A 14,133-nucleotide genomic window follows, 5' to 3' on the forward strand; every position below is an offset into this window, starting at 1 on the left:
GGCACCTGAGACCTATGGATTGGAAATTTGGATCTCATACTCATTATGAATGAATCCAGTCCAGAAATGCCCACCCTGCCCCCTGCTGGCTCCTGGGGCTCTGCTCTTTGGGGGAATCATGATGAAATTGTGGCAGAGAGTAGAAGTTGAGCCCCATTGCATGCCCTGAGTTCTTGTTGCCTCTCTATTATCAGGAATAGGAAGTGAGATTGAAAGGCGAAAAATGCTGGGACTTCTGCTGAGAAGAGAAAAAACAACAAGATGTATTGATCTTACTGTATGCCAGGCCCCATGCCAAGCCCTAAACATGAACCATCTCATTGGATCCTACCAGGGTCCTATAAGCCGTTGGACATCATCATCCTCATTTTACAGGAACCTGAGGCTCTTGGCTAAGATCCCTGACAGCAACACCAGCCCGTGAGTCCTCAGCAGGATCGTTCAACTTGGGTGCTCGTTATGCAGGCTTGCTCAGCACAGAGAAGGTCACTCATCACCCACAGGCACTTGATCGTTATCCACCCTTTGATGATGTGAGATTTCAGAACACGCTGCAGTAGTCTCTTCCTTGATAGGGAGAGAGGGGAGGTGTCATGAGAAAATCTCTCATCAATCTGACCTAGCTCCCCCCAAAAGACGTAACTTTTTAAATGTCAGATGGAAATATTTAAAAAGTGTTACACGCCTGCATAGTTCTAGTATTTTAGTTAAAGGGAAAGTGGCTGTCTTTTCTGGCTACAACCAGTTTAATTCAAGAAGGGCTGCTAGTCATCAGGGCAACAAGCAAGGGTTGGTGCTGCCCAGAGACTCCAGCTAATACACAATGTGGACATCCCCTTCCAGGGCAGTGGGAAGAGAGTGGCTCCTTGTGCAGTGAAGCTGACGTCCACTAACTAAGGCTTCTGGAACCATGTGGAGACTCACAAGGAGTGGGCAGGGTCTCAGCATCTGGCTAGCAGTGAAAGACCCTGAGGAGAAAGTGCTTTCCATGTGGATTGGCTCACTGTTCTTGCCCAGTAATGTTCCAGGCCCTTGGTGTCCACGTGGTGTGTATTAACCCATTGAACAGCCACAGAAACTAACAAGGAATTAACAGACATCTAAAGAAGTGAAGAACCGGAGGAGGCCAAGCCAAGCATGGTGTCTCACACCTATATTCCCTGCATTTTCAGAGGCCAAGGCAGGAGAATCACAAGCTCAGGAGTTCCAGATCAGCCTGGGCAAGACAGCGAGGGCTTGTCTCTACTAAAAAAAAGTATCCAGGTGTGGTGGCTCACACGCCTGTAGTCCTAGCTACTCAGGAGGCTGAGGTGGGAGGATTGCTTGAACCCAGGGAATTGAGGCTGCAGTGAACTATGACTGTGCCACTACACTCTAGCCTGGGTGACAGAAGGAGACCTTTAAAAAACCAACAAACAAACAAAAAGCCTGACACAGTGGCTCACACGTGTAATTCCAGCACTTTGGTAGGCCTACTTGCGTGAATCACCCAAAGTCAGGAGTTTGAGACCAGCCTGACCAACATAGTGAGGAAACCCGGTCTCTACTAAACATACAAAAATTAGCTGGGCATGGTGGTGCATGCCTGTAATCCCAGTTACTTGGGTGGCTGAGGCAGGAGAATCATTTAAAGCCCAGGTGGTGGTTGCAGTCAGCCGAGATGGCACGATTGCACTCCAAACTCCAGCCTGGGCAACAAGAGTGAAACTCTGTCTCAAATAAAAGAATGGGAGGAAACTGATTACAATAACCAAATTTTATTTCAATGCCTTGATTTTCTTGGGCTGCATCTTATTGATTGGACAACTCAGTGCCTTTTGTTTTTTCCATCAATAACTGAAGATTCCTGAGGCTTAAAGTGGAAAACAGGTTACTTAATAATAGAGGGCACCAGACAGTTTCTGCTCAGTTTTCCTTTATTTCTGATTTTTTTTTACAACCATCCATGCAAGAGTAACTCCCTCATGTATTCTCAAGCCTGAATTCCACTCTAGACATTCACATTCCCATTTTTGACTCTACAGGACACAGGTCCCCAAAGTCCCATCGAATCCATGGCAACATTTCCCCCAAGTCCGGCCCCTGCTTGATCACCTTTCCTTTCCCACTTTCAGAGCCCATGTCTGAAATGATGGGTTCTGTGCTCCCTTTAGGATGTACCTAAGACCGAGGTTTTAGTTTCCAAGTGTCCAGAAGAAAGTGTTTGACATATCCATCCAAATAGGCAGGCATTCAACAGCAGCACTGATCTGCCTCCAGGTCATAAAATGACCTGTTGCCACAGTCAGGGCAGTAGTCAGTACAGAACAAGATCCTCTTGGGGTGCCTTAAGTCCCTCACTCTCCCCATCAGGTCAGCCCTAAGTTGGTCAAATCTGCTCCAGCAGAGAGTACCATCAGCATCATAACTCTCCCGTGGGACAGGATACAGCTCCAGGCATATGTTGTTGAGTCTGATTGTGTGGCACAGCAGGTTCTCCAGGGTGGCCATGGAGATGGGATTTCCACAGAAGCTGAAGGTGGTGAGCTCAAAGCAGCGGCTCAGGGCAGGCAGGATGACGTTGACTTGGGAGTCTACGATACCACAGTCATCTAATTCCAGGTACTCAAGGGTGGCTGCAACTTTTTCTAGCAGAACTTGGAGAGGCACAAGACTGAAATTGGCCAGTCTGACGCCACTCAGGTCCAGGGTCTTTAGTTGACTGATGCTCGGGCACTGGGATAGATGCTTCAAGTCTGATTCCAAAAGCACACAGTTAGTTATTGCGAGGATCTTTAACGAGGTCTTCAGACAGCTGGGGAGAGAGAGCAAGAAGTTAATTCTGGGGAATCATAGGGGTGAGTGGAGGGTGGAGGGGAATGGCTTCAAGGTAATGGATGGAGACCATTTTGCCCAAGCCCAGGGTCATTCTGATGGCCTGATGGTCAACACTTCGGATGATGCGTGATGAAGAGCTTTGTCACTGAGGTCACTTCCACTTTAGGTCCGGCACAGTAACTCACACCTGTAATCCTAGAACTTTGGGAGGCTGACACTGGTGGATTACTTGAGATCAGGAGTTTGAGACCAGCCTGGCGATCATGGCAAAACTTCCTCTCTACCAAAGATGCAAAAATTAGTCAGGTGCGGTGGAGGGCGCCTGCAATTCCAGCTACTTGGGAGGCCAAGGCAGGAGAATCGCTTGAACCCAGGAGGTGTAGGTTGCAGTGAGCAGAGATCATGCCACTATACTCCAGCCTGGGTGACAGAGCGAGACTCTGCATTAAAAAAAAAGAGAGAGAAAAATAATTCCATTTGAGGCTGAGTCATTTCACTGTCATTTATAGGAATGGATCAAGTTCACAGAATCCTGAAAGCTCCCTTTCCTCATCTGTGAGGCAGAAAACCACATCTCTGGGCCACAGGAGCTCATTGGAGATTCAGAGATAAAGGACAAACCCAGGCAGGATCCTGCAACATCAGCTGGGGTGGGCGGGCTGCAGGCATCCCCGACATGCCTGTATCATCAGCAAAACATCTGTGACTTTCACCATCCTTTGTGCCTGCTCCCTGACCCTCTGTTTCAGAATCATGCATTTCCTAGGTAATTAATTTATCTGGAGCTCAAAACAACCTTTTACAACAGGGAATTAGAGATGGGATCATTCATGTTCACCAAACTGTGGGGCACAAACTTATATTCTGAAACGTGCAGGTTTGCTGACCATTCCCCTCTTCAGTGCCCGCTGCACTTCCCTACTTCACATCATCTTCTTAAAAATTAGCTTGTTGGCTGGGCATGGTAGTTCTTGCCTATAATCCCAACACTTTGGGAGTCCAAGGTGGGTGGATCACCTGAAGTCAGGAGTTCGAGTATAACCTGGCCAACATGGTGAAACCCTGTCTTTACTTCAAATATAAAAATTAGCCAGGTGTGGTGGCCCATGCCTGTAATTCCAGGTACTCAGGAGGCTGAGGCAGGAGAATCGCTTGAACCTGGGAGGCAGAGGTTGCAGCGAGCTGAAATGGCACAACTGCACTCTAGCCTGGACGATCAAAGTGAAAATCCATCTCGGAAAAAAAAAATTATCTTGTTTGTTTTTACTTTTATTTCTTCATTTCTGAAAGGGGTCTTGGGATGTTACCCAGACTGGTCTTAAACTCCTAGGCTCAAGCTAGCCTCTTGCCTCAGGCTCCCAAAGTGCTAGGATTACAGGCATGAGCCACCATCCCTGGCCTAATTTTCATCATCTTAACTTAGACACACGTCCTCAGGAAGAATTCAGAAAGGCACCCTCACTAGATCTGAACCCTCCAGTAGCTAGCTTCCTAGCATGGCAGCCTCTCTATAGCATCTCTAATAGCTGATCCCTCTGCCTCTATTGGGATGGTTGTGTGATACCCATTTCAGGACAGGGCCGCCAACAGGACAATGCATGGACATTCTAGTGTCCCCTTCACTATTACATCCTCATAGGCTGGCTCACAGTAGATGTCCACTAGCGTTTACTGTAACAGGCTCTGCTGTGGTCTGCAGAGAAAGCTCACCACCCTCCCTCACCTGAGCAGCTGGTCCAGGTGGCCTTCAAGGAGAGAAACAGAGTTCATATAAAGCATTTGGAGGTGGTGCAACTTGAGGAACTGAGTGGTGAACTGCGCAACAATCTCCTTCTTCTGCTCTGGGGAAACGTAGCGAGAGACATCCATGTGGGAGAGAACGAGCTTCTGAAGATTCCTCATCTGTCCCAGGTATGGGGTAAACTGTGTCAGGATAGGCAGTATCCACTTGCAATTCACTTCCACCTCCTGGATACAGTCTAGGTTCACCATTTTCAGGGTGCTTCTGATATTGCGGAAGGGCATTCCCAAAATTTTCAGCTTCTTACAGCACAAGTGTAGTACATCTTTCCTCGGCTTGACCCACAGAAGGAGGCAGGTGAGGTATTCATCCAGAGTCCTGTTCTTGAGCCAAAGTTCTATGAACACAGTCAAGGGCTGCTGTCCTCTCATCCTTGGACAGTCCTGCACTGGTTTTTTGTTCCTCATGGCGTTGAGGAAGCACCCATGGGCCATAGCTTCAGACCAAACCATCCAGAAGTTCTCACAGACATCCTGTAAATCCAGCACTTGAAGTTTCCACCTCCTGTGGGAAAATAGAGGTGAGACTGAGAATTTAAGGACTCATTTCTGAACTTAAACTCCACATACTGGATAGCAGCTGCTCCCCTCCCTGCTTCTTGTCCCTCTCTCTGACTTTTCTCCACCCTGTTTTCCCCTTGGATCCTGCCCACTTCTACATTTTTTTTTTTTTTTTGTGACCAAGTCTCCCTCTGTCACCCAGGCTGGAGTGCAGTGGTGTGATGTCAGCTCACTGCAACCTCCGCTTCCCGGGTTCAAACGATTCTCCTGCCTCAACCTCACATGTAGCTGGGATTACAGAAGCCCACCACCATGCCCAGCTAATTTTAGTATTTTTAGTAGAGTTGGGGTTTACCATGTTGGACAGGCTGGTCTCAAACTCTCGACCTCAGCCTCCCAATGTGCTGGGATTACATTGTGAGCCACCGTGCCCGGCCCAGTTCTCACTTTTCATGGTGCCTTTCAGTGCCATTAGAGGAGAGATTCCTGTTACCTCCATGGACTTGCATGGTGGGCAGTGCTTTCCCTGAGGAGCTGGTGAATGGCCAAGGCCTCTCAGCTTCCTCACCACCACCATCCCCCCTTGGGCCTCCTCACTTCTCATGACCCAGCTGCTCCTTCTGTTGGACACCTGGGCCCTCCCGACCAGCCCACCTGGGCCACGTCACCTGGGACGAACCCCGTGGGTAAGCAGTGCATCAAGCCCATCGAGCACAGCTTGGAAGGCCTCCAGACAAGGCATCTTCATCAGAGGCCTCAGAGGGAGTCGGCGGAAGGGCCAGGCCTGCACCATCAGCTTCAGGGCCTCACAGCGTCTCCTGCTGAAGGCCTCCATGAACAGTGGGGGGAAAAGTTCCGTGGGCAGCTGCTCCAGGGTGGAGATGGCCAAGGCTTTGTCCCTCAGCAGGCTCCGCCCCGCAAGCTCCAGGAGTCTGGGTGGAGTCCGGATGCTCATCTTCGTGAATCTGCAAGGAAAACTTCCACAGGACAAACCCAGAGAAAAGGCATCACTCTCAGGCCAAGCCCATGCAATCTCATGTTCTCCCAGAGCCAAAGTCACTGCTCTGGCAATGGTGAAAGAGCCCTCAGTTTACTCCATTTCTACTCTGTACTCATTGGCCACTAAGCCAGGCTTCTGCCTCTGCTGCATCAGCACGAGCGTCTCCCCAGCAGTGAGGAGGCAGGGCCACCACTAGCTCTTCCTTTCTATCCAGTGCTCCATCCAGTGACTAGTGAGTGTGGAGGAACCTGAAAGCTAACCCCTCCCACCACTGGGGGAAATTACTAATTACTCAAGGTTCTAAAACAATGGGAATGGGAGCGTCACAAGCCTACATGCCTATATTTTCAGTTTCTACAAATAAGATTGTTGGGAACATTCATGGGGCATCCCTAGAATAGGTTCTATTTGTTTTCTTTTCATTATTTAAGCTTTCTTTCTCTTTCTCTCTCTTTCTTCATTCTTTCTTTCCCTCTCTCCCTCCCTTCTTTCTTTCTTTCCCCCTCTCTCTCCCTTCTTTCTTTCTTGTCTTTCCCTCCCTCCCTCCTCTCATTCTCTCTCTCTCTCTTTCTCTCTCTCCCTCTCTCTCTCTCTCTTTCTGACAGGGTCTTGCTCTCTCACCCAGCCTGGAGTGCAGTGGTGGGATCTTTGCTCAGTTCAGCCTTGACCTCCCAGGCTCAAAGGATTCTTCCTCCTCAGCCTCCCAAGTAGCTGGGACCACAGTTATGCATCACCACACCCAGCTAATCTTTTATTTTTTGACTCTTTGTAAAGACAGTGGATTTCGCTATGTTGTCCAAGCTGGTCTTGAACTCCTAGTCTCAAGCAATCCACCCATCTTGGCCTCCCAGAGTACTGGGATTATAGGTGTGAGCCTCCGCCCCAGCCTCATTATTGAAAACTTCAGTGAGAAGCTTTGAAAGCTATGTGACACTGTTATGCATCATTCGCAAGATAGATGTTTCCAATGCACACCTCTTACACATATTCAAAATGAACCACTTTGGCTGGGTGCAGCGACTCACACCTGTAATCTGAGCATTTTGTGAGGCCGAGGCAGGTGGATCATCTGAGATCAGGAGTTCAAGGCCAGCCTGGCCAGCATGGTAAAACCCTGCCTCTACTAAGCAAAAATTAGCCAGGTGCAGTGGTCTGCACCTGTAATCCAAGCTACTAGGGAGGCTGAGGCAGCAGGATCGCTTGAACCAAGGAGGCAGAAGTTGCAGTGAGCTGACATTATACCACTGCACTCCAGCCTGGGAAACAGGCTAGATTCAAAAGAGAGAGAGAGAGAGAGAGAGCTACATTTGATTAGACTTCATAATCTCCACCCAGTTAATCCTGATTGGATTTTTGGCTTTCTTCCAGATTAACTGATCGAATTATATATTTATCCATCAAAATGAAAAATTTAGGGATAGGGTGAATGTCCAGGACTCATTCACTGATTCCCTCCACAAACATGGAGTTTTACTAATATATGTCCTTCACAGTCCTGAATGTGAGGTAGGGAAGGGTTGAATCTGTTCCTGATATTAGACGGACAGAAAGAAAACTTGAAACTATCTTTGTTGAGGGATCCTTGGCCACATCAAATTTATCAAAATATTTCAGAGTTAAAAGAGTTTTACAAAGACAGAGATGACAGTCCCTAAGAAAACACAATAGAAATCTTCATATATCCAATGATCACCTGGCTGGCATAATTTTTTTTGGTGTTGAGGGAGCTGAGTCTCACTTCGTCGCCCAGGCTGGAGTGCAGTGGCACCATCTCGGCTCGCTGTTACCTCGGCCTCCAAGATTCAAGTAATTCTCATGCTTCAGCCTTCCACGTAGCTGGGATTACAGGCATGCACCCCCACTCCCATGTCTCCGTTTGGGTGGAAGAGGATGTGATTGGTTTAAAATTAAGGTCAAAGGTCCTTTTTGGTTAGGATTTTGTTTCTGTTTTTTGGACAGGGTCTCTCTCTTTTGTCCAGGCTGGAGTACAGCAGTGGTGTGAGCATGGCTCACTGCAGCCTCAATCTTCTGGGCTCAAGTGATTCTCCCACACCAGCCACCCAAATAGCTGGGACTACAGATGCATGCCACCATGCCTTGCTAACTAAAAAAAAAAAAAAAAAAAAAAGAGGCCGTGCACCAGTGTCTCACAGCTGAAATTCCAACACTTTGGGAGGCCAAGGCAGGTGGATCACTTGAGGTCAGGTGTTGGAGACCAACCTGGAGAGCATGATGAAATCCCACCTCTACTAAAAATACAAAAATTAGACAGGCATGGTTTCAGAAGGCTGTGATACCAGCTTCTGAGGATGGAGACTGAGGCATGAGAATTGCTTGAACCCGGGAGGTAAAGGTTGCAGTGAGTTGAGATCGTGCCACTGCACTCCAGTCTGGGCAACACAGCGAGACTCCATCCCTGCCCTCAAAAAATAAACGTTGTGTAGAGGAGGGTTTTTGTCATGTTGCCCAGGTTGGTCTCAAACCACTGGGCTGAAATGATCCTCCCACTTTGGCCTCCCAAAGTGTTGGGGTTAAAGGCATGAGTCACTGCTCCCTTCAGGAATTTTGAAATGACATCAACCAAAGCACAATCAACTTTTTTGAAATAAAGACAGAACTGCATTTAGAGGAAAAAATTCAAAGCTTCAAATTGTTCCTATGAAAAAAAGAAAAGGACAGGATATAGCTCTGTGCCATCGTAGGCTGCACCGTCACCATCCCAGACTGAATGACTGTAGGTCAGATGGGAGTGTACTTACAGAAATTAGTGACTTACCAGATCTGGATGTAGTTTAGAAGGTGCTCAGACCTCAGGAAGAATCAGGCAGGAACTCCAGGCTTGAAGACTCTGGGTCTCTCCTGTGGGTCTTTAGAAGCTTTTATTGACCTTTCTAATCACAACTCCCACCCACGCCCCTCCACGTATCCGCTGCTAGCCTCCAATCAAAAAGTGATATCTGATTGCATTTCTGAAGCTCCACCCAGTTAATCCTGATTGGGTTTTTGGCTCTCCCCAGATTAATGGACTGAATCAGATATCCATTCATATCACATATCTATATTCAGTTTGTGAAGCAAGAAATTAACAGTGTTAGGGATGGGGTAGAAGTCAAGAATACGTTCATCAAGGCCGGGTGAGGTGGCTCATACCTGTAATCCCAGCACTTTGGAACGACAAGGTGAGTAGATCACCTGATGTCAGGAGTTCAAGACCAGCCAGGTCAAAAATGTGAAACCCCATCTCTACAAAAATACAAAAACACAGAAATTAGCTGGGCATGATGGCAGGTGCCTGAAACCCAGCTACTCGGGAGGCTGAGGCAGGAGAATTGCTTGAACAAAGGAGGCAATAGTTGCAGTGAGCCAGAATTGTGCCACTGCACTCCAGTCTGGGTGACTGAGGGAGATTCTGTCAAAAAATAAAAAAATTCATTCATTCATGAACTGCACAAACACTGATGGAATTTTAATAATATGTGAACTTCATAGTCTTGAGTGTGAGGCAGGGAACGACTTGATCTGTTTACGACATTAGACAGAAAAATACAACCTGAAAGTAGTGTTGTTAGGAGATCTTTGGCCACATCAAAATATAAAAATGCTTTACACTTAAAAAAGCTTTATAAAAACAGAGGGGTCGTCCCTACAAAATCAGAATAAAAATCTCAATGTATCGAATGGTCTTGGGGATTTTGTGTAACCTAAGGTAGCAGATTACATGCTCGTTCTGGTGGAGGACAGGTGCCACTGAGGGTGTGAGTCGTCTCAGGGCTTAGGTTAAGGCTTCTTTGGAAGAAATTGAAACCACATCTATAAACCTTATAAATGTAATCAGTGAAGAAGGGAGGGAGAGAAACAAAAATAAACCAAGCTTGCAACACATTCAGCATTCATCAGGAGGTCAGCTTGTTCTCTGACCTGGTTCCTCATGGTTGCTGGCAGCCTACTGTTCCAAAATCATATAGACCTTAGATTACAGTTCCCCTTAACTTCCCTGCAGACAACAATTTAAGCAGTGTAAAACATTAACTTTTTTCATCTGAGATATTCTTTCAGGTTCTGCATGTCAGTGAAACTACTGATGCCAGCTGATCTGAAGGGCCCTGAAATGCACTAACGCACCAAAGAATGCAGTTTCTACATCCTGTTGACTTCTTCCCTCTTACTGCTACCCCAACTTTCCACCCCCTTGCTATCCAGGATCCACTGGAAATGCTCAGTACTCCTTGGGGAGATGAATTTGAGGATCTCCTCCTAGCTTCTCATTCAGCCACCCTGTGATCATTAAACTCTCTGCCACAAACCCTGCTGTCTCAGAATATTGGTCTGCTACTGTGCAGCAGGCATAGGAACCTGATGGTCCTGTAACAAATTTATGTAAAATTACAAAGGGAAGTGAAAGTGGAGGCTGGTCAGGATTGAGCTGGGTGTTTTAATGGAATCCTGGGAGTGGACAAAGACTTGGTAAACATGTTGTGGGTTATTGAGGGGGTGGAGAAGGAATCTTTCCAACATTGCACCGAGGCTCCTTTGGTTTTCATACTTATGAGCAAGAATGAGTCTTTCAAAAGAATTTATGTAATTCTCCTCATTTTTCCTTTCAAAACCTTTGTCTTCCTTTACCTCCCCGAATAATCTCACATCTATTCCCATTGCTTTGCTCATTTCATAGTAAAAATCCTTTTTTTTCCCTGTGGAGTCTCTTTCCCTGTTAAGTAGACCATATATTTTGTTGCCACACAAGATTAGTAACTTCGTTTTATGGAGAGAAAGGGACAAAAGAATCCCAATCCTCAACAGCTAGGGATGATATGAAGGTCAGGATTATTCTTTGTCATATCTGCACCTGCATATTAGCAGTGAAAACGTGCAGGTCACATTAGGTAGACTTCCAAATTAATCATCTGTGGAAGGTCTTATGATTGGCTTACATCCTGTCCCTGAGTAAAGAATCTGATCTGGAGTTCATGAGTGCCTGAGACTCTTCAAGTAGTGATGAAGGCTTCACCCAGTGACAGTGAGAAGGACACTGATTTGATTCTGATCATGAAGTTTTGCTGGTTGTGTTGCAAGGAAAATATTTTCGCCTGTTATGTTGTCATCTAAAGTCAATGATTGTAACCTCTGTATTGTCCCTTCCAATGGAAAAAACAAAAACAAGAAACCCAACTCTATTTGAGCCTTGCCAGCATAAAACAAAAGAAAATTTAAAAAACAAACAAACAAACAAAAAAACTGATAAGAGGAGTCCCATTCCCTTCTTTCAACCTTTCTTACCAAAGCATTCCAACTTGTAACAGACTTTTGAAAACACTCATTTTGTCAGTGTGTGTCTTCCACGTCGATCCTCACATTTAGCTTCCAATGAGGCTTTATTTAATTATTTCTGCCTCAACTGCCTTAATGTCTATTGACAACAAGTTGCATGGTAATGGTTGGAATTGGTGTGGGAAGAAAAAATATTTCTGTGTGTTTTATAAAGTAATCCTTGTATGCCATCTCCATTGAAGAATGAAGAGGTTTCTCTCCAAATATGTCCTGAGTATTGATGCATCCAATAAATAAAACTATTATTTCATATAGTAGAGCTATAGACGCATTCTATTTGCCTCTAGAGTTTCCAGTAAACCAATGTCTAGTTTCAGTAAGTTCTCTGATTATATGGCAGAGGGTAACATGGTCATGTCCTGATTCTGTGTCTATGTCGATATCTATAGCATTCCCATCTGCATAATGTGTGTCAAACCAAAGAGTTTGATTCTAGTGGGAGTCTGGAACACTATCTAGATTGGACCCAGTTACACTAGTGTTTTCTAGGCATAGAGATAAATTACCAGTAACGAAATCAATAATAGTCACAGGCCACCCACTTGCACTTATAGCTTCTTCTCAGTGCCAAGTCATTTAATTATAAGTATTAACGAACTTTCCAAAGGAAGGATAACAAACTTTATCATGAAGTTAGCATCCTCATCCTCAATTGCTACCCAACTGTGTATGAGAGCAGGTTGTACTATTAGTTGTGATCCTTGCCTTTCGTGTAAATGACTCCATAGCCAGCAATAGCTTTGGTTAGTGAGAGCAGCTACATTTTGAACAGGAGACCTTAGAAAGTGTTTGGTTTGAGTGGTGAAAGTACCTAACAATATAAAATACAGGTTTGAGAATTTTGTGTTAATACAAAACAAGACCAAGTCTCAGTCAATGGAAGAAGATAAAATGGAGTCTTGTTCCATTGTCTTGGAAAAGCTGCCCACTATGTGATGATGTCTGCTTCTAGGGAAGGCTTTTCCTTGGATATCTTTAATTTTAAGTCACCTGGTACTGTCCCATCTAATGCTGCTCATGGGCAGATTTCCCTTGGTGTCATTTCTACAGGATGCAATCTCCAAATGCTAGGGCATGAAGGTCTAAGCATCACTGAAATCCTCCTTCACCTTCTGGAAATAGTCTTTCAAATACTGCATCAAAGTCTTGCAATATTGAGTTATATTGTTAGTGAACAATGGGCTCACTCTAATAAGTGTATAGAAGCCAATACTATGCCACCATCTTTTGAGAAAAGAAAAAAAGATTCAGCCAGGTGTGGTGGCTCATGCCTATAATCCCAGCACTTTAGGAGGTCGAGGCAGGCAGATCCCGATGTCCTGGGTTCGAGAACAACGTGGCCAACATGGTGAAACCCCGTTTCTGCCAAAAATACAAAAATTAGCTGGGTGTGGTGACATGTGCCTGTAATCCCAGCTACTCAGGTGGCTGATGCAGGAGAACCCCTTGAACCCAGGAGGCAGAGGTTGCAGTGAGCCAACGTAGTACCACTGTACTCCAGCCTGGGCAACAGAGACTCTGTCTCAAAAATAAATAATAAGAATCCAGTTTTCTTTGTCAGTTTATCTAACTTTAGTTTCAAGATACCATTTGTTCACTCAATCTTTGTAGAATAGCAAGGATAATGAAGTTAATGGTAGTGCCATTAGATCTGTAAAATCTTATCTGTGTGATAACGGGCCCAGTAAACTAAGTTCTCCTACCATTGGCAATTTCTCCAGAGGTGCGCCAGAAAGGAAACACATTTTATAATCATTTATTACCTATGACTATGGCATCAGCCTTTCTAAAAAGGTAAGCTACAACCCATCCTGAAAACGGACACACAATCACAAAACTTGTAGCCTTTTTACATGGCTCACTGTCATCATTGGTCCATTATATTCCCTTTTCTTGCAGCTGTAATGTGTGTATGTCTACCTATCCATATCTATATCTACACCTTTTTTATTACCATGATTCACTTCCACTCCCCTTTCCATAGACAGCCACTCTACTGTTTGACCTAGCCTTGAATTTGCATGTGACCTCTTAGAATATAAGTATACAGAAAGTATGTAGAATATATACTTGAATTTTGTACGTGTATTTATATTAATCCACATATATGCTATAGTGTATGGTGCTACAGAAGAGGGCCTGACAATTAATTGTCCAGTCCTAGACACTTTGGAGAGTGAATGGACATGTTGTTATAATTATTTTTTTTTGGAGATGGAGTCTCACTCTGTCACCAGGCTGGAGAGCAGTAGTTCAATCTTGGCTCACTGCAAACTCTGCCTCCTGGATTCAAGTGATTCTCCTGCCTCAGCCTACCGAGTACCTGAGATTATAGGTGCCCACAACCATGCCCAGCTATTTTTTGTATTTTTAATATAGAGATAGTTTCGCCATGTTGGTGAGGCTGGTCTCGAACTCCTGACCTCAGGTGATCCGCCCACCTCGGCCTCCCAAAGTGCTGGGATTACAGACGTGAGCCACGCCACCCAGCCTTGTTATAATTAAGACTTTCAGAACAACAGGGGTGTATGAAGGCTTAAAATCACCTTTACCATAGACCTTGGTCTCTTACCTAAGTTTGTAACTAATATATTTTTCAAATATAATAACAACAAAAATATCCTTGCTTGCCCTATGTCAAATCCAGCTCGAAGTACTGAAATAGATTAACTTATAGCACACTGTGA

The 14,133-nt window shown here is 45.3% G+C and overlaps 1 protein-coding gene across 1 annotated transcript; it reads right to left on the reverse strand.

Moving 5' to 3' along the window:
- Positions 1-1,896: 1,896 nt before the first annotated feature.
- Positions 1,897-9,055, reverse strand: LOC100446582 (PRAME family member 5). The gene is made up of 4 exons (XM_024232375.2): positions 8,895-9,055; positions 5,787-6,095; positions 4,541-5,122; positions 1,897-2,794 (listed from the first exon to the last, which is right to left on the reverse strand). The coding sequence occupies exons 2-4, from the start codon at positions 6,071-6,073 to the stop codon at positions 2,233-2,235; spliced, it is 1,431 nt and encodes a 476-aa protein (XP_024088143.2). The 5' UTR covers positions 6,074-6,095; positions 8,895-9,055; the 3' UTR covers positions 1,897-2,232.
- Between the last annotated feature and the right edge of the window lie 5,078 nt (positions 9,056-14,133).

The sequence above is a fragment of the Pongo abelii genome, chromosome 1 (assembly GCF_028885655.2).
Source record: "Pongo abelii isolate AG06213 chromosome 1, NHGRI_mPonAbe1-v2.0_pri, whole genome shotgun sequence".
Lineage (NCBI taxonomy): Eukaryota > Metazoa > Chordata > Mammalia > Primates > Hominidae > Pongo > Pongo abelii.